This window comes from Drosophila innubila (assembly GCF_004354385.1).
Source record: "Drosophila innubila isolate TH190305 chromosome 2R unlocalized genomic scaffold, UK_Dinn_1.0 1_C_2R, whole genome shotgun sequence".
NCBI classification, from domain to species: Eukaryota; Metazoa; Arthropoda; class Insecta; order Diptera; family Drosophilidae; genus Drosophila; species Drosophila innubila.
The window spans coordinates 23,483,360-23,508,855 of record NW_022995374.1 but is presented as its reverse complement, the minus strand read 5'-3'; the positions used below and the strand labels follow the sequence as shown (position 1 = coordinate 23,508,855).

At 36.5% G+C, this 25,496-nt stretch overlaps 1 protein-coding gene across 2 annotated transcripts in view; it reads left to right on the top strand.

The window, feature by feature from the left end:
- The window catches only part of LOC117785791 (zinc finger CCCH domain-containing protein 13), a 38,558-nt gene extending 25,258 nt beyond the window's left edge, over positions 1-13,300 (top strand). Inside the window, exons 3-10 of one of the 2 annotated variants that reach the window (XM_034624024.1) lie at positions 1,036-2,300; positions 2,343-3,103; positions 5,027-5,612; positions 9,473-9,667; positions 9,724-9,881; positions 11,096-11,518; positions 11,578-11,908; positions 12,793-13,300. In XM_034624024.1, the coding sequence (XP_034479915.1) occupies positions 1,036-2,300; positions 2,343-3,103; positions 5,027-5,612; positions 9,473-9,667; positions 9,724-9,881; positions 11,096-11,518; positions 11,578-11,908; positions 12,793-12,978 (3,905 nt within the window). In that variant the 3' untranslated portion in view covers positions 12,979-13,300. Of the gene's footprint in view, positions 1-1,035; positions 3,104-5,026; positions 5,613-9,472; positions 9,668-9,723; positions 9,882-11,095; positions 11,519-11,577; positions 11,909-12,792 lie in introns of both variants that reach the window. The other variant, XM_034624023.1, reaches the window with a different exon arrangement.
- Positions 13,301-25,496: the final 12,196 nt, after the last annotated feature.

Genomic DNA, 25,496 nt, shown 5'->3' with positions numbered 1-25,496 from the left:
TTTAATTATTTGTTTACTAGATATTGGCGTAGCCCAATGCGTATTTTATATTCCATTGTACCTTTCATTCAGAAAATAATACTGATTCTCCTTTTATTGTATATTCAATTATTTTACTTATATGTAACAGTTTAAGAAAACTATTAATTTATTATTTATATTAATAAAAATATATATTTATTTCATACCAGCTAACAAACACTAATTCATTATTTTAAAATTAAATATAATTTTTTTTTTAAATAAAAAATACAACTTGAGTCTTAGATTTATGAGCATTATTTTATTTTGCTCGACACTGAGAAAACAAATTCTAAAATTAAGTTTTTGTCTCCGAATTAAGAATTTTGGTCTAAAAAATGCGTCGAGAACATCAAATTCTTAAAGTTAGAAAACAAATATTTAATGTTAATATTTTCCTAATAATTTAAGAATTTCATTCTTACATTAAAAGCTGTAATTTTTTAAATTAATACTTTAAATATTAGTAAGTTGGCCTCTGAATGTTCTTCTTTAAAGAACAAAATAACTTAGATAAATGTTCTTGAAGTTGGTGTTTTTCACTTTATGTTATAAGTTGGTGTTTTTTTACTGTACGGCGCATATTTTTATAGTTATTAAATTAAAACTGAGTGATATATATTTTTAATTGTAAATCTTTACGTCATTAGTTAACTGAGACGCTAATTAGACGTTGGAAAAATGGTCCTAATTGGACCATTAACTTGTTTTTCATTTATTTCTTTTAATGTCTTCTATAAATCTCTTTGTGTTCCTCTTCCTATTTTTTTTTGGTAAATTCCTTGTTTGGTTTATTTATTTATTCACATCTCTTAGAATTTTGAAACTGGCTTCACATAAGTACTTGATATAATTTAACTTGAGATGAATTGAAAATTTAAAAACAAAACCTAACTCTAAAGTGTAGGTATTTTATTTTAATTTTCTGTTTATATCAAAAATATAATTTAATTTTAAAGTTTACTTTTCTTTATTTTAATAAATATTTTATTTGTCTCTCTCTCTCTCCCTTAGCTAAGCGGGCCAACGAGCCGTCGGAGTACGACTACGAAACGACAAATTTACAGCCGATTGGGGGCCTACCACAAGGCTACCATCAACTGCCGCCGGACATCGATCCCGAGGATATACGCAAGGAGGCGGCACTAGTCATCGCCCAGGCGGGTCAGCATCAGAGCAAGGCAGCCAACGGGGATAACATACCCACATTCCGTGTCAAACAGAAGCGTCAGAGTGCGACTCCGAGTGATTCCCAACGCTTCCACTCGCTGCCCACGCGACGCAAAAAGGGCAAACCTGTGGCACGTAGCGTCAGCGACGCGGCTGCCAAGAAACCTGCAAAGCGACCCTCGATCTTTGGCCTATTTAGTCGCAAGAGCGACACGAATGTCAATCAGTTGGAGAGGGATCCACGATTTGAGGAAGGCGGCGGTCGACGCTTAGTGCGCAGCAAAAGTGATGTTGGCAGTGGCCACAAGGAGGCAAAGAGTCGACTGACCAAGAGGAACGATCCCAATCCCAGCAGTGTCAAACCACAATTGACTCCTATCATTGAGCAATCGCAGCGGGAGGATTACTTTGAGCAGGATTACTTTCGGGAGCGTGAGAGACGCAAATCGGACGCTGTTACAGTGCGCGAGAAGAATGAGAGCGAGCTGGGATTGAGTGAGCTGCTCTCCCGGAGCCGTTCCCAGGCGGAGATAGACGGACCGCTGCTAAAGCAACAATCCGGAGCCGGCACAGGCCACTCATCATCCATATCGGCTGGAATTCGTGATCGCATCGAGACACTCAAGTCCAAGTCCAGCGAGAATATGCACAGCTCACAGCAGCCCGCAGAGAGATTGCCGCTGACCAAAGGTCGCACTGTCAACGGCCTGGTGAAGCGTCTCTCCATGGAGCGATTTTCGCCCCAACCGGTTATTATCACCCAACCAGCTTTCTCCTACATTCGACCCAACGAGGGCATCACCTATGCCCAGCTGGATCACAGCGAGGAGCCACCTCGTGCTTCTGGCCGAGATTCACGTACTCCACAGCGTGACTATGCTCCGGCGAGGCCTCCAAGAGCCGCCGACAGACCATTGCATAGTTCACCCCACCAGGATAGCTACTCCCCTACACCGAATGGCGGAGGAACCACAACAACAACGCGACTGGCAAGCTCCCATTCACCTTCGCCCTGGCAGCAGCTGAGTCCACGCAATCTCAGCGATGAAGACGAAGGATTGGGCTTTGAGACACGCAAGCTCTACTATGAGGATGAGTTTCCGCAACGAGAAAGGGAGAGAGAACGAGAACGAGAAAGGGAGCGAGAAAGGGAGCGAGAAAGGGAGAGAGAAAGGGAGAGAGAACGGGAGAGGGAGCGTCGTTCAGAGCCACCAATTGTTCCAGTCATTAGAAGCGTCAGTCCAGCTCCGTATCTGGATGAGTTGGGCTACAGGCGGGCGCAGCTGGAGAATCGCATCCTAACTCGTCGCTTTGGCGAGGTAACCACATTGGAGCGACAGCACAATTCCCGTCAAGAGCCGGAGAGAATGCGCGAGTACTACAGTCCAGAGAGAGAGCGACAGCAGGAGAGAGAGCAAGAGGTGGCCACCGAGGAGCGTTATCATCGCAATGCGGTTCGCGCTCATCCGGATGTGATTGATGCAGGCCAGAGCACGCTGCCCAAGATGGAGAAGAGTTCTCGCTATCGCCACACCAAGTACTATGATGATGGGCATGGCGGTGTCAAGGAGACCTACGTGCGGGAGACCCAAAAGGATGGACAGGTCCGTGAGTCGCGACATCGTGAACGACTCGGCTCCTCGCCACGAGATCGACACGATCGCGATTACAATTCTGTAGAGCATCAGGAACAAGAGCCGAAGAGCCTCGACTCGCAGCTAACGGGCACGGATCAGTATAGATCCTCGCCAGAGTTGCGCAACACAGAACGCGGAAGGTTGTCCCAGCAGCAGGACTATTGGCAGAGCAGCCTGAAGCGGGACAAGCTGCAGCAGCGCAGCTTCGACAAGGGCGATTCGGGCATTGAGAATGATTTTCGCAAAGAGTCCTTCAATGGCGATCTAACCACAAGGTGAGTTATGCCTGAGCTTTATCAATTACCTTAGTCAATATTTTCAGATTGGATAGACCGTAGACTAGACCCTTAACTCTTAGCCTTAGACTCTTAAACAATAATTCGATTCTTTAAACCAGCCAATCCTCACATCTTATCCATAAAAGTATATTGTGACTAAAGCTTTGTCATGTCCCAAAATTTCTAAAATCCAAGCCTAGGTACTAAGATACTAGGCATGCAGAAGATTCGATCCCCTTGCACTGCGCCATTTTTAATTCTTGACTAATTGTTCCAATAACAGCTATATGATATGGTAAGCTGATTTGAACCAAATTTCGTCAGGATATACCATATAAGATCAACTTTACTTAGTTTGATTAAGATATTTAAAAACTAGTGGGCCGGTGCTACAGTCGAGCATACTCGACTGTCGGAGACCCCGTACTTACTATGGCAATAACTAATAATGGAAAAAACTAAAGAATATTTAGTTAGCTTAAATGCATATTCTATCAGATTGGTTACAATGTCTCGTAAAACATAAAAGATTTTCATACTAAGACTTGACTTTCACCCGATCGGTCCTTCTACAGCTATATGATATAGTGGTCCGATTTGAACCAACTTTGGACAGGCTATATAAAACCAAGTTTTATGCATTTTGTATCAGTTTGGTTACGATATTTTATTAAACAAAAGTTTTTCTACTAAGACTTAATTTTCGCCCGATCGGTCATATGACAGCTATATGATATAGTGCTCCGATTTGAACCAACTTTGGAAAGGAAATATAATGCCAAGTTTTATGTATATTCTTTAAGTTTGGTTACTATATCTTTCATACTAAGACTTGATTTTCGCCCGATAGGCCCTATGCCAGCTATATGATATGGTGGTCCGATTTAAACCAACTTTGAACAGGATATATAAAATCAGGTTTTATATATATATTCTCTCAGTTTGGTTACGATATCTCATTAAACAGAATAGTTGTTCATACTTAGACTTGATTTTCACCCGATCGGACCTATGACAGCTATATGATATAGTGGCCCGACCAACTTTGGACAGAATATATAAAACCAAGTTAAATGCCTATTGTATCAGTTTGGTTAGGATATGTCATTAAACAAAAAATTTATTCATACAAAAACATGATTTTTGACCAATTGTTTCTATGGGCGCTATGGTCCGATCGAAGAAAGAAACAAGTTTGATCTGCCCGCAATATAGAGGAATCTACATACCAAGTTTGGTGTCTGTAGCTTTTTAATTGTTCTTATAATTTGGATGTGAAATTAGGTGGTAAATCGGTTCTATAGCAGCTATATGATAAAGTAAGCCGATTTGAGCCAACTTCGGTAAGGATGTATAAGACCAAGTTAAATGCATGTTCTGTTAGTTTGGTTAAGATATCTTAAAATTCATAAAAGTTTTTCATACAAGAACTTGATTTTCAACCGAATGTTCCTATGCGAGCTATATGATATAGTGGTCCGATCCCAAACAAAAATAAAAGGTGATCTGCCTAAAATGCCTACATACCAAGTTAGGTGTCTCTAGCTCTTATAGTCTCTGAGATTTAGGTTTTTATACAGACGGACGGACAGACGGGCATTGATATATCGAATAGGCTACTGATACTGATCAAGAATATGATGCTTTCGTCACTAGCGTGGACTTTCGTCCACTGTGATTCAATTATGCAAATAAGCATGCAAAGATTCTTTATTTGATTTAGTTAACTATTGGCTGCAGAAAAATGGCTTCGTAAAAATAACAATATGTTGGACCTCTATAATAATAATTATAATTTCAAAATGCTGGCCAATAAACTAGTCGGATCCGAGTTTAAGTTGTTAAAGTCTGCATAAAACTCCTACCATATAATATATTAAATATTTTTTTAATTCATGAAATTAATAAATACATTTGCAGATGGCGCAAACGCACGGCCCAGGATGATATGAGAGCCAGCGAGTCCTTTTTGCGCAAGGAGCGTCGTGAGAGCGCCCAACAAATGCAACAGTTGGAACAGCAGCGACGTCTGCGTCGCGAACAGAGCTACATCTACCGGGAGCGTTCCATTGACGATGGCTCACACTTCGATCCGCATCTGGACAAGTATCCGGTATCGACGAGCACATTGCGACGCCGGGAGCAGAACTCCCAGGTGAAGCAGGGCGAGGAATCGAGCACATTGAAGCGCATCAAGAAACTGGGTGGCTTCGAGAAGGTGAAACAGCTGTTCACGGGAGCGGGCACAGGAACTGGCAGTCACGGTGGCAGTGGACGCAGCAGCACCAGCAATGTGTCCAGCAGCAAAAAAGTCGCACAGTCATCACGTCTTACCAATGGCAACAGCAGCACTCTCAGTCGACGTGACAAGGATAAGGACAAGGACAAGGAGAGGGAGAAGGAGAAGGATAAGAACAAGGAGCGCTACATGGTCCGGGAGGAGGAGATGCGTTCACGCTATCGCGAATATCACGCACTAACCGAAGACACCTCACGCGAACCAAAGGTAATTACTTAGTTCTTTACACAGAAGTAATAATCTGGGATACCTGGAATAAAGTCAATCCAAAGAAATTCTTGATTCAAGTACTTTTTTACTTAGCTCTCAGCAAATATTTTGATCATGGATTCTCTTAATAGATTTATGTGTTTAAATTTAATATTTAATTTTGTTATTATGGGATTCCAGAAAAAAATCATCCTAAACTTCGCTTTTTGCAAATATTTAGACACATGAATATTTGATATTTATATTGCGCAACTCCGTGGTGAAATCAATCTTAAGTTCGCTCTAAGCTAATATTTTTGATCATTTGAATTCTTAATAGAATTATTTACTAGTATCAAATATTTTATTATTTCTTGTGAAATTCCGGGATAAATTCAATCCACAGCATATTTTTAAATATTATTAGAATTTTGTGCTTAAATCAAAAAATAAATATTTTTATTCATTAGAAATTAATACAATTTTTAAACTAGAATCTTGGAATGAATTATTTCTGTCTGGCCTCTGTCTAATGGCCAATTAATAGCGCTTTTGCCCAGGGTTCACTGACCCTTTTTGGGTCAGCTGCCGTGCTTCTGCTTAAACTCGCAGATTTGGTCATGGGACGCCCATTATTAATTTCATATTAATCAAGTCTGGCGGCGTTGCGTCTCTGCCACACACATGTCTCTCATAAAGTCGCCCCCGAAACTCTACGCTACTTGCGAATTTTGCAATTGTTACTTCTTTTTTTCTCTCTTTTTCTCCTCTTTTCATTTTGCTTTCTGTATATATTTGTGTATTTCTAAGGCGCCTACTTCCTGCTCACTGCCACTATTTATTTCTTACTGACAGTGTCCAAGTGGGCGTCCAGGCCGTGCCGAAAATGGTGCAGCGACAAGACCTCATGTCCGCCCCGGTCTCTTAGAGACACGTCTCGCAGAACGCGCCATATCAAATTGAATTCAATGCTGGACTAGAACTATTTAACAGTGTAGACTAGCAGTTGCCCTGTAATTGCTGCAAATGTTTCTTACACACACTTTATTTAAATAAAGCTGTCTAATTTCCTTGCTTGAATCCAAATTTGCATTTGATAACAATGTAGCTATCTAGTTTTATGTTTCACCAAAGTCTGTGTTTTTTTTTTTTTTGTTTTAGAACGTATTTTTTTTTTTTTAAATATAATATTTTCCAATATTTTTTAAAATATAGTAAAAGTATAAATTTTAATCAAATTCGTATTGTAAGCTGAGCTGAGTATACGTTAAATAATACAACTCAAACTGCTATAAATATCAGTATTCCAGAAATATTTTATTTGGCGTAGGACAGAAAAAACAATTACGGACAGTTTACTAGAAAGCTTAAAAGAAATACAGGAAATTTTAAAATACTAGAGATTGGATCAGATGCAAACATTCGTCAAAGAAAGTTACAGGATTCAAGCGCCACATTGTTATCAAGAAATTGATTTAGATATAGTAAAAAATGTTGACACTCAAATAGGAATATTTAAAAACTAATATCAAAATTCAAAGGTCCTTATAACATCTCAAAGGTGCTTCTCTCTCTTTAGGGCTGATGATATATTACTTTGTATAACCCCTCAAATCTTTCTGATATATTTATATTCAGTCATGTCTAAATGTAGAAAATACATTTTTTCCATTCCTTTATTATTATTATTTATTTATGTCAACTAAAATCAAATGACTTATCAAAAATTTAACGAAATTATACAAATAAAATTTTAAATTTAACAATTTAATAAGAAAAAATTAAAGGTATACATTTATATCATATCAGTACCACGGTTGTTCCTACATCAAACCTTACTATATATAAACATTATATTTTAAGGTTTTTGTTTTGTTGATTTCTGCTTGAAGTTGACAAATGCTGTACCCTAAATGTTCACTATACGCACACACAACTGTTTTATTCTTTTCTCTTGCCAGTTTGTATTTGATTCACCTGATTATACCCCTTTTCAGAATTATCACATTTGTTGGGTATTCAAATCAAGACGTAGCCGTCATAAAGAATGCTTGAAATTGTGTTTAAACAATAAACGGACGGCGTTGGCCAAATAGAGTTGCAAATTCAAGTTGGCAACTATTCAAACGATTCAAACGAGGCAGCGACGAGGCGTTGAGGCTGAACGTTTAAGCTAGAACAAAAGCAGCCAACAACAGCAACAATAATAACAGCAACAACAACAACAACAACAACAAGCGATGCCCACGCAAGCAGCTGTCAGTGAGACAGTTTGTCAGTCTGTCCCTCAGTCCGTTTGTCAGTCTGTCAAGCTGACAGCTTGTCTGTTTGTCTGCTCGGAAATTAGGAAAGCTGACAAACGCGTCGCATTGCGTCGGCCAACGGGGCGTATGGAAAATTGATTAAAATAGCAAACACACACACACAACGTACACATGCTGAATTGCATTGCAAAGTGATTTTTAGGCTACTGTGCCGAGGTGTTTGAGCCATTGCGCAATCCATTCTCCATTAGCCATTAGCCATAGTATTTGTATTCGTATTCGTATTCGTAGCTGCAGCTAATTTGCAATGCTTGAGCGCATTTGTAGGCCTTAATCGTGAATGCGAATGCAGAGAAGAGGATGTCTGACAGCGGTTTGTTCTAAGCGGATGTTGCTGCAACACACACAGACCTTGCCACACTCCACTGTGTGGCAATAAACGAATGAACGATTTCACTGCAATTCCCTTCCCAATTCCAGAAAGAATTCCATCCTGCAGGAGCATTGTTCTTGACTTATTCCTCACTTCTCACTTCTGCGGGGGCGAGGCGTCAATTCGATTGTGGCTTATTGGAAAGGTGTGGCCCAAGTGTGTGTGCGTGTGTGTATGTGTGTGTGTTTGGACCGTTGTCAAAATGCTTTGCGTGCCGATCAAAAAGTTTCGAGTGGTCTGTTTGGTGGTAAACGATTTGGACAATATGCGGCCATTATTTATGCTCATGCCCGATGGCCATAAAAAAGAACACAAGACGCACCGAAATCGCCCAATAAAACACAAATAAAAATCATAAAAAATTAAAAAATATAAAATGCACAAAAAAAAAAAGAAATGTTTCAGAGAAACATTAAGTGCTGGCATTCATTTTCGAAGATTCTACATGGCCAACAGAGCCAACAGAACCAACAGAGAACAAATTGTGTTGTGCCAATAATCAATAATGTTGTTGGCTAATTTATGGCCCCGACTTTGGGCCATAAACTAAACTGGAAGGCGTCTCAAAGCAGCGATATTTGAATATTTAATTATATTTTTGTGGGTGCGTAATCGTCAAATTGTTGCCACTTTGGCCAAGCTTTTAGCCAGTTTGAAATTCCGTTTGGCAAGTTGGTTTGTTAGTCGCAATAACAAATACAAATACTTAAAAGAAATACATATACATTGAGGGCAAACTCACATTCTTATTTATAGGCCTGCCTAATATCAACCACAAGTGGGCCAAAGTCTCATTGGGCCAACGGGCTGGCCAAAAGCGAACGAATTCTCAATTCTCAATTCGTATTCGCATTCGCAAATGGCAAAAACAAGTTTGTTTGCAACGTGAGCTGACATTGTTGTTGTTGTTGCTGTTGTTGCGCCCCCACAAGCCGCAGCTTGATTGTGCCACAGTCGCAGCCACTCTCATTAGACAGGCATGAGTTGTGGCAAGGCTCGAGCAAAGGCCACCTGCCCCACATTGTTGGCGTCAACAAGCAACCTGTTGCTGTTGCCAATGCCGTTGCTGTTGCTGTTGCTGTCGTCACAGTGCCGCAATTCAAACCTTTGACCCCTTTTAGATAAAGAGACGTGAGCGAAACTAAAACAAATTTTACATTTCAAATTCTTTGCAATCACAGACAATGGACATCTCAATGCGACGCCGTCTATCCACACCGAAAGCTAGTCCATTGCTGGTAAAGCGCGGCTCCACAGAGAAGCCGGCCAAGAAGCAGAAGGAACTGAAGGAGCTGAAGGAGACGCCAGTCAAAGCCGAGAAGACCAGTTGGTTCAAGTCACTGGATCGGCGTGCCAAAAGCAATCCCAAGGAGCAGGTATGTTCAACTCCCAATAACTGATTCATTTCTTTATTAAACAATTCCTGTTCCAGCTGAATGTGTCTGTCAATGGACACAGTGAGGCCACCTCCAGTCTGAAGCGCAGTAAACGTAATGCCAACGCGGCGCCCGCCAAGAATCTGCGCTTCTTCGGCGACACAGACTTGGACTCGAATCCGCCAACCATTTCAAAGGCCACCAGCATGCCCAGGTAAATGCTCCAGGCACTCATCTTTTATATTTTGTATTTATGGTCGACTATAAGCAGACGACATGTAAATATACATTTAAATTAATAATTACAAAGATTGAAAAAAAAAATTAAATAAGAAAATAAATTAAATTATAAATATGTGTTCAAACGTATCTAAAATGAAAACCAAAATGATTGGAAAACCCAGAATAAACGCAATCAGACCAAGATTATTCATTTTTGGGGTCTTTTTTTTTTTAAATTTGCTTAAATTCCTTAATGCTTAAAACTTTCCAATCCAACACATAAAAATTATAACAAATTTATTATTTTGATATTGAAACTTAAATGTTTAAAATTAATCTATCTTTTTAAATATTGATATGCACTTTTTTAAATTTTTTTGTCTTATTTTAAACAGAGATTAAAACCGTAATCGAAACCGTAACCATTAACCAGTATTAACCGATTGAATTTGTTAACCGTAACTTAAACCCTAACCAAAACAAAACTTTTTTACTATACCGAAATCGAGAAACTATTTATTTAAGTCGAATTAACCGTTTAATAACCGATTCATGAATAACGGTTGGTTTCGGTTGAATCAAAATATTTGAATTTTAAATTTGAATATTAATCTTATTAAATAGATCTTTTTCAAATCAAATATTTCTGTTCATATTTTAACTTTTCTTTTATATTTCTACCACTTATTTTTATTGTGAATCGGAATCAAAACAGTATTTTGAAACCGAAACCCACAAAAAATTGGTAACCGATATACAATGATTTTTTGTAACCGATAACCAAAATACAAACTTAACTGAAACCCTAACTGAAACCGTTATCTGATTCTGTTGTTGAATTAATTTATTGAGTCAACTGCCATAGTTAAAGTAACTATAGATCTGCAATTCAATTTTTTTAAATATCTAAAATCAATTTTATTCGGTAAAAATAAAATTTTTTTTCTAAATGTTTATCTTTTGTTATTTCTTAAGACAACTGCCTTAAATAATATTTAATAAATTATTAAATAAATTTAAACTGATTGCAGCCTAAATAGCAATTTTTAACTACTTTTTCTGTTTGATAATTTGTATGTTTTCTGTTTAAATTAAATATATATATTTTTTTAAATTTTAAATGTCTCCGTTAAGTTAATTTTTGGAAATAAATATAGTATCAGCAAATTCTAATCACAACACATATCGATGTCTTCTCCTGCACAGACGACGTCCACTCTTGGCCCACTCGAAGCATTCACAGAGTGCCTACAATCTGGATCGCAGTCCACCGCCTCCGTCTCGGGATTACCGGCACAGTCTGGCGGGTCAGGCCATGACCGCGGCAGCTCGACAGCGTGCCAGCTCCATGCAGCACTTGGAGCACGGCAGCGATGAGGTCGACTTCCGCAAGAGACGCCATTACTCGCGATCCCGCGAGTTGCAGGACATTTCAGAGAGTGGCTCGGAGCCGGAGCCGTCGGAGCGGCATAAGCGTGGCACTGGACAGCGCGCCATGTCACTGGAGCGATCTTCGGAGAAGCCACAGCGCTTTGAGGATCGACCGCTGCTGGGGCCGCCGAAGCCCGCTCGCAGTGCAGACCGACGAGGATTGCAATCCAGCACGGCCGTAGATGGCGGCTACGGCAAGTAAGTGCAGAGGAGTCTGTTCATTATGAGTCCCACTCATTTAACTCATTTGTATCCAGGGAACGTGAGCGATATCCCGCTGAGAGTTCGGGCACCGAGGGGGAGTCCAGTTTGCACAGCCAGCGCAGCGTGGTTTACCTGCATGCCACCACCGTGGGCGACATTCCACAGCCATACAATCTGCGTCGCCGTTCCATGTCCCGGGATGATGTGCGCCGGGGCGGAGGAGCAGCTGCAGCTGCATCGGGATCTGGATCTGGCATGGGCAAACCGCCATTGCAGCCCATGACGCGCACCGTGTCACGATCGGTGTCCATGCTGGCGCCCTGGAAGCCCAAGCACATCAGCGACGGCTACGAGATTAACTACTCCCAAGAGCAGAACAAGCGCGTAAGTTATCTTTGTAACAATTTATTTATTTAGTGTCAACTAAAAACATTTAAATTAAAATTAAAATAAAATTATCAAAAATATTTTTAAATTAAAAATTAAAACTTAGACTAAAATGATAAAAAAAAAAAAAAAAATTTAAATGTATGTATGATCTAAATTTAAATTCAGAATCAATTTGGAGCCTATATTATGTTCAACATTAGTTTTTGCACGTAAATCGGTTGATTTTTAATCAAGTTATTAGAGTTCAAAGAGTTAAAATTCAACACTATTAAAATTATGTTTAATGGTTGAAAACATAGAAATTTTTAAAAGAACAAAATTGAAATGCTGAATTAAAAACAGAATGTATGGAAATCGATTAATTTTTAAAAAAGTTATGTGACATCACAAATGTAGAAAAATGTCAAGGGGCTTATGATTGAAACAAAATTAAATATTTAATGAATCAAATTTTACCTCAAATCATTATTAAAATAACATTTCGTGCGGAAATCGGTTTTTTTTTAAATAAAAGATTTTAATAAAATTTCAAGGGGTTATTAAATTATTGGTTATATGCCAAATATATAAATATAAATATTCAGGCCTGTTCCGGTTTTCACTTTCAGCAAGATTTGTCGGAAGTAAAAATCTTTAACCTGTTCTTATATCAATCTGGAAATATTTTGCGTATTGAATTCACTTTGAGTTGGTGAATTTAAGCCCAGTAAAAAAATAAAATATAATTTTAAAAGGTTTAGCCCAAATGCAACGGGAAAAATAACATTTTTTGAAATCCGATAAATAGGAAGTGAAAACCGGAACAGGCCTAATTAAATATATATAAAATATCTTTATGTATAATTTATTACAAATATTTAAACCTTCGTACCTTTCAGATCTCCACGCTGCCAAGGAAACCACCACCGCATAATGGTGCCACCAGTGCGAGCACTCTGAGTCGGCTGGGCCGAAAGAACGAGGCGCCCACACGGCGTTATAATGGCTACCACATTGATGAGCGTCCACCTCCCTCCAGGTCGCTGTTATCCACGTCGAATTTACGCAGCGCCAAGACAAAGTGAGCAGAGTGTGGAAGGGAACAGGAGGAGAAGGAGAGGAAGATGGAAGATGGAGGGAGGGGCCGGTGCTCTGATGTTAATATTTAACTACTCCTAGTTGCTAATCGTAATCAATCCGAATCGAAACATATTTCTAATCAACGCAAATCCGCTTATAAAAATACATGCACTGCAGTCTGAACTGGACCTGAAATGGAATTAGGTTCAGCCAAAAATAAAGCGGTACTTAGTTATTTAGGGACTCTTAACCTTTGTTGCAATTCTCGTCATATTGTAAATGTGAAGTGTACGACGTATTTTAATAAAATCACAACTCTTAACCACTGTTGCCAACATATCTATTTTATAGCTAGAAATGGCTATTTTCAGAGTTCGTTTGCTAGAATAATTTCAAAATTGCTATTAGCTGGAAATCTGGCTATTTTAAACATATGTTTAGCTAAGTTTTGCTATAAATATTTTTGGTAAAACTGTGCAAAAGTGCCCACAATAACAAATTTAACAGAATTTAATAGAAACAGCTATTGTCTCTCCCAAAACTTGACAGCACTGGTGAGGAAGACTGAATTTACCGATGTGGCAATATGAACCATTTTGAAAACATTGTCAAAATTAATAAAAAAAAAAAAAAATTTTTACCCAGTTTTGTAAAATTTCGTAATTTTGAAGCTAGAATTTTATAATTTTTTCAAGAATTTTCTAGATTTTTTTAAATTTTTTTTTAAATTTAAACCTTGTAATTTCTCTCCCCGAGGCCTGACAAACTTCAAACCTTCATTAAGTGTTTACCCTAATTTTATGTAACTTCGAATTTTAAATTTTCCTTAAAGTGTTAATTAATTACAAATTTATCGCATTTTGTATTTGCAACCCCTAAATTTAAATTTATCGACTTGGCGCCAGCTCATCAAGATCCCACTAAAAACTTGCCAGCACTGGTGTTGAAGGTGGCAGCCTGGTCCTTGGCCCTTGGGCTGCCACCCTACAAAATTTCCCGATCTGGCAGTTTGTACTAATTTAATTTTAGCTAAGCTATGCTATTAATATTTTTGGTAAAACTGTGCACTTGCCCACAATAACATATTTAGATGCTTTCCAGACAGAAACTGCCACTCTGCAAAATTTCCCGATCTGTCAACTTGTACCATTTTATTCAAATTGCAAATTTGGTTGCACCCATGAAAATTCAAATATTTTAAAAGTCTTCTTAATATTAAAGTAAGAATTTTTTAAATTATTGCATCATTTTTGTTTGAGTTTTGTCGATTTTTAGATATTTTTTTAGAATAAAATTTGTAACTTCTCTACCCTGTAGGTAACGAGCTTCAAACCTTCATAAATATGTTTCCCTTAATTTTATCTAATTAAGAATTTTGAGTTTTCAACAAAATTTTAATTTACTACAAAGCTATTGCATTTTGAAATTTGCATTTATCTATGAAATTTGGCTAGAATTTAAGCTATTTTGCATCGCAATTTTATCTTAAAAGTTGTCAACAGTGCTCTGAACTTATCTACTTAGCTGTGTTTTACACCCTCAAATGATTTCATTCGACGTTGAATCGTTAAGTATTTTTTCAACGAAAGTCGTAGAAAATAAGTGAATTAGCAGTGCTGCATACCTTGGAATTGTTCAATCGTTAAATTTATAACAGCGATAACGTTTTAATAATTCACAGGTCTTAACTTAGCTGAGTCTTCCACCAACGGTACTCCGAAAAAAGCAGAACTCTTAATTTAACGAAAGATATATTTCACCCTCGAAAGATTCAAGTCGTCGTTAAGTCGGTCAGTCTGAGGTATTGTAACTTGTGCATGAACTAAGCTATATTGTGACTCTTATAAAGTCAATTCGAAGCTGAAGGTAGCTTGCTGAATTTAAACATACATTTTTTTCAGGCCATTCCTGTTATATCCTGTTATTGATTGGAGACTTTGTTGAACAGAACAACACAAGGAAATTACATTTAAAATCCAAACTGCTTAATTAAGATAACCAAATTGTGAATTTGCTTAAGTTCATTTTATTTAAACTCTAGCATAATTCGACCTATTTTGCATTGAGTTTGGCCACACCACCAAACTAAAGTTAATACACAAACCTACAGAAAGACAGTGCAAAAGAATTTTGTTTGGCTTATTTTGCCACATACGTCGTTCAGTTGCTCATATTTTATACAATGCTACTCAAACTGTAGTTAAGCTTCAAGTTCATTCACAAACCCACTGTTTCAAAGTTTATTTAGAACTGTACTTGACTTATTTTGTCACATTTGTCGTTTAGTTTCAGTTTTCCACAATGCAACTCAAACTGTTGCTAAAAATTAAAGTTATTGCACAAGCCAATTGACCGAAAGCGGAACTTCATCTGGGTTGAGTTTATTTTGTCACATTCCTCGTTCAGTTTCTTAGTTATCTAATGCAAGAACCTGACCTATCACATTAGTGACTGTATAACTGTAACTTTAAACTGTAAGTTAATTTATGTTTTTCGACACATTTCTCCCATTACTGAGGGGTGGGTGTTGACAGGGAAGACGACCCATTCTGAGGATGCAGATGCAACTGAAGAAAGAACCAACAAATAAATGATTTCTTTACGCAACTAATAAATTATTCGCAGCTCTTGCCCCAGTCAACAAATCTGGTTTTAGCCTCAGTCTCAGTTTTAGCCAACGCGCGTTGGTGTCAACTTCCTTTCTCCCACTGCCGGGTTAAACCCATTTCCGTTAGCAGCTTTCAACACGCTCCAACAAACGTTGCTCTCGACTTCACGCTGCATTTTCAAGGATAATTGCGAAAAATACTGAGATGCAGAAGTTTTGCTTTAAAACGCAGCGACTTCAGCCAAGCCAGCTGAGGAAGTAGCTGCGGCAGTGGTATTTCAAAGTTCAGCAATAAATTTATAACTCGGCTTCGGGCATTTGTTCTAGCAACCCCCTTTCCCTCCCCTTCTTCAACCACCAGACCCCACGCTCTGAATTTTCGAAGAGGAGCTAAAGTTGAGCAAAAATATGCAAAAATGAAAAACAAAAAAAAAGTGTTAAAGCTTGAAAATAAACAGGGCAACAACAATCACTAAACAATAATGAAAAAAGTATTAGAATACTTTCTTCGAGGCAAGAAGATTTATGTAGGTTCCCAATTCCCTATTCCCCTGCTCCTGTCATGTAATACCAGATAATACCAGACTGACAAGTAAGTGGAATTTGTGTTAATTCGTTTCGCATTTAACTTAATCAATTTAACACCTGCCACGCCCATTGTGACCTGCACGCCCATTGACATAATAGTGCATATCCTTACACGCACAATGTCCTTTTTATTGCACCTGGAAGACAGACAATCAGTCATCTCGCAGGTGCAGCCATTAATTAATTTCAACAGTTACAAAATACATAGGTGCAGCTGCGACTGCAACTGTAGATACAAATGTATCTACAGGTTAAAACGGGTCAAAGGGGGCAGTGGCAAGAGGCAAGGGAGGGGAGGAGCTTACAATTATCCTAAGTAATAGCTTACACTTCACGGCATATGATTGCAACTCAATCAAGTGGATCAAGTGAGCAGTGACTAAAGAGTTTGAGTGCAAGAAATGTGATTAACGCGATCGATTCATTCACATGCACTCAAACTAATCGAATTGAATGAGGATGTGAATCAGACATGCACTCAACGAGGAGACATATTCAAAATAATGTATTTATGCAACCTTAGTTTAACTACAGTGCACACTCATTACTAAGTAAGTCATAAAAATGATTAGATACACAGTTGTGTTTTTCAAATCTCTTACAGCGCAAAAGTAACCCAAAAGCAATTGCTGGGGTTCCTGAACACAAGCATCTTTTACTTTCAAATGTCTATAAAATTATTGAGAAATTTGACAAAATCAAATAGTTCAAGAATTGAGTTAAATTATTTTTTAAAATAAAAAAAATGCACAAAATAATTATTTAGTGTATTTGTGTAGTATTTGTATATTATTATGAAAATAGAACCACAATATTTCACAGATTATGTGTTAATTATTATATATAAAATATACCTAATTTTAATATTTTTCTTAAAAGTGAATAAAAATTTAAGACAGCTGATTTAATTGACTTCGATAAATTGATCGAAAAAATTAAATCTCTAACATTTATTTAAGATAAGTTTACACTTAATTTAAAATATCTGCGCTTAAGTTTTATTTGTATCTCTTTTCCATAGCACGATTAATCTATTTAAAATATGTAATATGTAAAAGCTTTTTACTCTTTTGTGGTATGTATATCATTTGAATAAAAATTACACAAGTTTCTGTTTGTTACATACAATTTGCTTTTCTACCAAAACTACAAGGTAGATTCCAAAAGTCCCTCACAATTTTCAAATTAGCCATTTTCAAAATATTTTTTGATGAATTCACCAAATTTTAAGCCTTGTTTTTATAAATAAAATAATTCATTAAGAAATAGGATATATATATTTTAAATTAACTTGTAATAGGAAATAAATTAATAACTTTGTTGAAATTTTAAATAAATTGATGGAAACTGATTTTCGGAACGGCCGAAATAAATCAAAAATATTAAATCTCATAAAAATATTCCCTATAGTGTTCAGGGTTTATTAAGAATTGTTATTTGAGTTTATAATTGTCATATATAGTTTTTCTTAACAATATTTTCAGTTTTGGGGCTCTGTAATATTTGTTTTCAGTTAGACCAAATATTTTTGGCTTCTTAGTCTTTTTTAATGTCGATTTTTTAATGTCTTTGTACTATCCAAATATAGGAATTATATCCTCAATACATACTTAAAAAATTCAAGCTAAAATCAAGTTTTTTAAACTTTAGAATTGATTTGTATTCTGTGTATGTGATTAATATAAAATTCTACTTGTACGAGTGAATACTGTATGCTAGAAATATTTGCAATCTCGGGAATGTCAGAGATGTGTGCAAAGAGGACAATTAACATTTCTCTACGATATGCTTGTCAATGAAATGTTTAGGATGTTCTCCTTCTTCTCTTTGTCCTCCACCTTCTCCTTTCGTCACCATCTCTCTAAAATCATGTGCTTAGGAGTTATCTATGCTTGCAGATCGATTTCTATTAGTGAGTTTTGCAATGCATGCCACGTAATTGAAACTCTTGATTTTTCCAATTAATTAAATGGCTTTGTCATGCGCTCAAACTGAAGTCGAGAGCAGGAGAGAGCAGCTGCAAGAGGAGAGCAAGAGAGCAAGAGAGACAGAAAGCGAGAGGCGGAGGAGGTGCAGAAGTGTGGGTAGCTTAATGAGGCACTCATGCTTCGATTTGGCAATGAGTGGCGATTTTAATTAGCTGGATTCAGTTGAATATACACATATTCCACCTTTACACACACTCAACACTCAACACACACACACATACACCAATACACACACAGTAAGGATTAAGTTCAGCATCATTATTGAATGATTTTTATTGTACATTTAAATTAAGCCATTTAAATGTAATAAGAATAATAATAATAAAGCCATGCGAATGGCATTTTATATGGCCTAAAGCGACGTGTCCGTTAGACCGTCAATAATCAATAAATGTATGCAAAAATATGCAAATTGTTTATTAACAAATTTTAAAGTATTTGTCTTGCATTATGATTTATTGTCGGCTGTCGAAATGCATTACAAAATAGCACAAAACTCCACTCGAATAATAAATTTATTCTTATTTCGCTGCAGGCAGAGGAAAAGCAGCGACAGCGGCAGAAGCAGCGACTGCGACTGCGACTGCGAATGCGACAGAGGTAGCAAATTTATAACTCTTTATATTTCAATTTATGACTTTAAATTTATCCAGCAAATAATGCTGACAATTATGGATTAAATGTGTCAATATGTGACGCATTGACAAATTGTCAGAAAGACGGACAAATTGTTTCAGGTATCAAATGGCAGACTCTGTCTCCCTCTCTCTCTATCTCTATCTCTGTCTGTGTGTGTGGTAATTAAAAGGTGCTACACATTTTAGCCAGGATTAATGCATCCGACACTGGCAAATAAATGGGCAACACAGCAGATTCTAAGAAAATACTAGCAGGATTAAACAGGACACTGGACTTCAAAAACTTTACCGAGCATTGCATGCCTGTGGATTGTGGTTAACTGGTGGTTAAAGCATACATTTACACACATAAATACATACATGTATAAATATATATATATATTCACACACAGACACACTCTCAAACTTACATATAATAATCATTTCAAATTGGTTTCGTGCACATTTCAATGTAAATATTTAGTTTTGCATTTGCATAAATTGCTTTTCGACTTGTCCAGTCGTTGTTAAATTGTGTAAATAATTAAATTTGCAAATTTAGTTACTCCACAGCAGCTAAGGAAATGCCAGGAAAGAAGAAATACAAATATAAATATAATATTGTTATTATAACAAATATGTTAAATTTTAATATAAATTAAATAGTTAATTTAATCAGTACAAAGAGCAATCACAGTAATAGATTTTCTAATCCATACAATATATTTATCCAATTTGTAAATATATACATATTATTTTTGTTGACTTTTGTAAGCTGTAAGTGGAAAGCTTAAATTAATAAAGTCAAAATTAATACTTATCTTAATTTTCTTCATTATAAACTATTTGGAATATGTGGATTAACTTAAAGCTATATTGATAAAATTACTTGGTAATGTGAATATTTTAATTTTTACATTTTTCTTCATTTAATCATTAGATATTAATAATTTAATGAAACTCAGACGATAATCATTGTTTTTGATAGAAAACATTAAAACTGATGATCATAAATGATTTTTATTTTTTCGCTCAAAATAAAATAAAATGATAATTATGGTCTAAGTTATATTAAATTATTCAAAGCTTATGATTATCATTGAAGAAAAAAACTATAAGTCAGAAATTTAAAAATGATGGTGGGAATGCAAGGGTTCTAGAAAAAATAGAGATTTTGGACTTATTTATTAAAAAAAATAATAAAACATTACTTATGGTCCCTGGTTTTTAGACATAAATTAATTTCTGTTTAATAATTTGAATATTATTAATTATTTTTTTCTTTACTGCAATAAATACAATTTGTTAGAATAGAACAGGTTCGAACAGTCGAGTTTGCTAGACTGTGCAATACTCAAAACCAATTGTTGTTGACTGCTGTTTGTTGTTTAATGAATTACTAAGCAGATATTATGAACTAGCAAAGGATTTATTGGCAATTTACATACATATCCATCTCCATGCATACGTGTATATGTACGCACTCTTGTTTGGCCTAAACACTCAAGCCAACCGTTTGGGCCATTTATCAATTAACTAACGCGAGAATCACAACTCGAGTCTTTTTTTGTCGACAAAAAAGTGGTGACAGCGGAGAGAGTGTGTGGGTGGGGAGGGTGGGGGTAAGCAATTAATTTTCGCTTTGGGGTAAGATGCGCGAACAAAACGCAAAGTTGATTAACGGCTCCCCCTTCCCTTTTCCCCTTACCCCTACCCTTTCTCTTACTCTGAGGCAAAACAGCAACGGCAGACTTGCTCCTGCTGCTTTCGATCCTGTTCCTGTTTCTGCTCCTGCTCCTGTTCCTGCTACTGATTCATAGGCAAATCGTTCGCACCGAACGAAGCCTCCAATTTAATGGCTAAGCGATAAAAATGGCAAAATACAAAACATGCTTATGTAATGGAGCGCTATGGCACATGCCAACAGTATGCCCCATCCACTCTTATCCTCCATTCTCCATCTTTCGTCCTTCCTCCTTTGCCTTCGTCCTTCTTTGCCTTGGCCAAGACGCGGCTTGCTAATTAATCATCGACGTTTATCCGACTTGATGCAGAACTAAACAAATCGTTTCAAATTATTAAAATCATTTATAATGCGCCGAGCCACGCAAACTAAAAGGAAGAAGGAGAGAGGGAGGAGGAGCAGGGCGAGAGGGATAGGGGATAGGGGGCGGGCAGGGGCGCATGTGAGCGCTTTCTGATGAAGGATGAAGGATGTGCTGCGTGCGCTTGGCGCCGTCCAAAGCGTTAGCACAACTTGCCACCACGTCCGAATCCGAATCCGAACTCCAGTCCGAGTCCGAGTCCAAGTCGTTTTCTGAGTCTGAGCCTGAGTTTGGAGTCCACTTTCGCCACAGCTACTGCTGCTGCCAACATAAATCAGTCGCACATATTAACCTTGCCGGCGAGCAACAACAACAACTATAACCACAGCAACAACAACTGGCTCGCTATCTGGTCACAGTTTCAACGGCACTCTTCACAGTGCACAGTGGTCATTTTAGGCATTTTAGCTCGGGAATAATTGAAATTTTTCTTTATAAATTATCGATTTATCGATAAGCAACAATTCTCTCGATTATGTAGTGCTCTCTTTAATCTTTTCATTAATAGCCTGTAAGGTTTCTAAGTTATTCTATATGTATGTGAATGGGACTTGAAATTGTGGGTTGTAAATTGGCGTAGAATTCAACCTAAGGATGCAGTGTTTTTTATTTTTTTAGGTTAAAATGCTTTTTGTAGATAGAGATGTTGAAAATAGGAAAGACTCTGGCTCTGCATAATTTTTCGCCTATTTTATTCTTTTTTGTGAGCTTACAAATAAATTTCTTTTATATTTTTTAATCTTTTTTGTAAGCTATAAATTAAATTTCTATTATTTTTTTTCCAAATAAAAATAAAATAATCATAACACAAGGGAACAAAATTCAACTTTTTGTGTGATGTTTTGAAATGTATAGAAGTTTTTAATTAAATTAATTTAAATGATTTTGTTGATTATATAAAATATTCTTAAGCGTAAGTATGTAATTGAAACTGGAAGTAAGTCGATTTTTATGACTTCGAAAATATGTTCGAAAAAACGACATTTAAAAAACACCGACATTCCGAACGGTTATTTTCAAAAGCAATACTCTTCAAAAACTCTAGAGATTTCTGGAACACAACTAAATAAAAAAAAAAGTATTATGTTATTATTCTTAAAATAATTTTCAGAATATAGATCGGAAATGTGTTGACAAAGTTTTAAATTAGTCCGAGTTAAATTGCCTACATGGACTACTGTGCAATGTGTTGTAGTGTTGTTGTTGTGTTGTTTGTATGCCGGCGTGACCAATTAAAGACCGCCATCATTTTATTTATGTCTTGTTGCTCTCGCCGCTTCTTCGCCATATTTTCTTCACAATTTGCTACGCCTTCCATTTCCTGGTCGCTCTCCTTTCCACGCATTCCACGCCGGCTCATTATTCGCACATTCGTGAGGCAGAGAACTGAGAGCTGAGAGCTGACACTGAACGAGGGGCAGACGGCGAGTTTCTACCATATTTCTTGCAGTCAGCTTATCTCAGAGGCGCTGACAGGCAGCAATGAGGCACACACACACACGCACACACACCGCAAACACACACACACGCACACACACATTCAGGACAAGCAAGGACATCTTGGCTAAAATAAATTATGTGCTCGCCGCGTCCAGCAAAACGTAAACAAAGTATGTGGGCAACCACGAATAAGGAAACGAGAAAGTGAGAAAATTCCACTGACCAACGGAGTGTAAATAAAGGAAAAAACAAAAACTGGAGCAGCTGCCAAAGCATTGACCATGGTCAGGAACTGCCATATTGCCGGATAGCTGAGCAGCTCGGAAAATGGATTTGGTTAACCTTGAGGCATAGAAATCCGATAGAATGTTTTCTCGTTCCTTGGAATAATTTTATAAATTCCTGTGGGGCAATCATTAAGTTATTTAAACAAATCTTATCAGAACTAATTATTAAAAATATAAACAGGGAAATGTATATAATGATTTTGTTTTTTTAATTGAAAAAATCATTCACTTATAATAATTTTAAAAGAGCTTCAAACATACCAATATATTTCAATTAGTGTTATCTATGCAAATTCACCATGATCTTCTAATATACGAATTTTATTATTTTAATGACGAAATAATGATTATTTTTGAGTTAAAATAAAAAACTCAAAAAATAATTATTATTTTTAAGCAAATGAGCATACGAATGATTTATCACATATGTTTGTAGTTGATTCAAAGTGTGTACACTTAAATCTCTGTTTTAATGTGAACATATTAATATTAAAGTGAAATCATAATTAATTTAAATATTAAATACGTTTCAAACTACATTCTATTATTTTCGCATTCAATTAATATTGATATTTTTAAATATGCACATATTATTAAACAACTTTAAAATGAATATGAATATATTTAAATCAATTGACTTATTCATTGATCTAAATATTTTCCATATAAACTACAATAAGTTAACATGTTTTTTGTTAAATCTAAGAGTAATATATTCGATTCTAATATGAATGTAATAAAGTCAATATAAAAATATTGAATTTTACAACGCAACTTTTTTATCAGTTTAAATTATGATTATTCATTGAGTTTTATTTTTTTGCCCAAAAATAAAACTCATGTTGATATTTTGACTTTTCAAATATCAATTGGCCAAGATTATGATAGTTCCTTCCAAATTACCATTATTGTTAACTAGCTAAATTTCAATACCTTTGAGTTAATATTTTTTTTTTCTTTTTCAATCTCTATGTAGTTTAACCTATTTCTTAAACTGAAAAACTTCTACTTAAAGAAAACTTTAATGCAAGTACCAAAATTTTCCCTTTTTTACGACGGCCAAAAACTTTGCTTTACAAATTTGTGAAAGTGGAAATAAGTTTTTAAGAGAAAGTCTAAGTAAATACTGTATATTTTTTTTGCAAATATTTAATAAATGTTTATTTGTATAGTTATGTGTGTATGTTTATTGTATTAATTTTTGCTATGTTAATTTTTTTGCGCAGCTGCAGAGAACGACAGTAAATACAAAAACAAATAAGTTGCAGAGCACATGAAATAAATGCATTTATAAATTATTATTCTTGTTGTTGTAATCAAGGAGTAATAGAGAGAGGTGGGTTTAGCAATTGGCCATGTGCTGTTAAAGGCGTATATATTTATTTATATTTGATCAAAGTTGACAATGGTCAAATTCATATAAAGACTGTTCCCTAATGAAGTAGAACGAAAATCAGGCAAATGTGAACAGTTGCCATTGAAAACTAATTTGCGGTGAGCATTAAGTATTTGGTTATACGTGCCTTGACTTATTTGTGGTAGGAGTATCTTTTGACCATGACAAAGACGGGTAGACTGTGTTGGCCTGGTCAGCTTAAACTGTATGCACATTTCCAGCAATTGCTTGCCAATGTTGAGGACAGTAAGGCAGACTGTCCGTCAGGTGACGGCATATAAATCAGAGGGACATATGAAACAGGACTTGTATAGCCTGATGTCGTTTCTGCTTCAGCGAGTTTTCCAATCAAATGACTGCAAATGTCTAGCCAAAAAGATCACAGGCGGAGACAGCCTGGTCAAGATAGCTTAACAACACACACGCACACACACACACACACACACACACACACTCTCTCAATGGTTTTACCAAAAAGTGGCAATGGCCAACATATTTGAAAAGTTTCCAAATCACGCCTCAAAGACAGTTCTCACTGCTCTGACTGCAAATATTTTCCAACGAATGTGTGCCACACACACACCCACACACACACACACACACACACACGTACGCACACTAGAGAATGGGACAGAGAATGAGACAGGAAGAGAGACAGAGACAGAGTCGCAGTTGGAGTTGGAGACAAACGCAAACATGGCTTAATAACTCATTCATGTGTGCGTGTCTGTGTGACTTTTGAATGGCTGACTGCTCTTCCTCTATTCTCCTCTCCCTCCATGGCTCTCTCCCCTTCTCAATAAAGCAGTCAATGGCAGCGACAACTGCGACCAAAGTGTCAGCTTCAAGTTGAGCTGTTGACTCGCACTCATTAAATAAAAGATTGCATGTTTTCAGCCTTTTGTCCCAAAAACAGACCAAGCTAATCCCAACTTGCCAGCTGCCAATAACCCAACCAGTTAGCCAGTTTGTGCATGTGACTTCTCGTATTGTTGACTTATGCCAAAACACATATAAATCTATGAATTGGATCTCTATCTTCATCATGTCCAACTTTGTCGACGTATGCAAATTAAAGCTACACATAACTTTTCTTATTCAAAAATTGAAATCCTTAAGCGAATATTTGTGGCATTGACACTCACTACTCACAATTCACTATTCACTACTCACCATTCACTTCTGCTTGCCAGATGTTAGCTCCAGTGCACAATGGAAAAAGTCCATGCATTTTTTCATCAAATTTTGAGTTACGTTTACATTTTAATAGACTTTTAAATAAAGTTTTGCAATCTGAAGAAATGTCTTTTATTGTTTTTAAAATTTTATATTTTTGGTTTTATTTTTAACTTTTTTCTTAAATAATTTCTAGTGTTTCTGGATAAAATATGGGTCTGAATGGGGTCAAATATTTCAAAAGACTCAATTAAATTATAAATCTTATTTTGCAGTCTTAGCAGCTGTAGTTTAATGGCTTAAAGTTCTAACCTATTT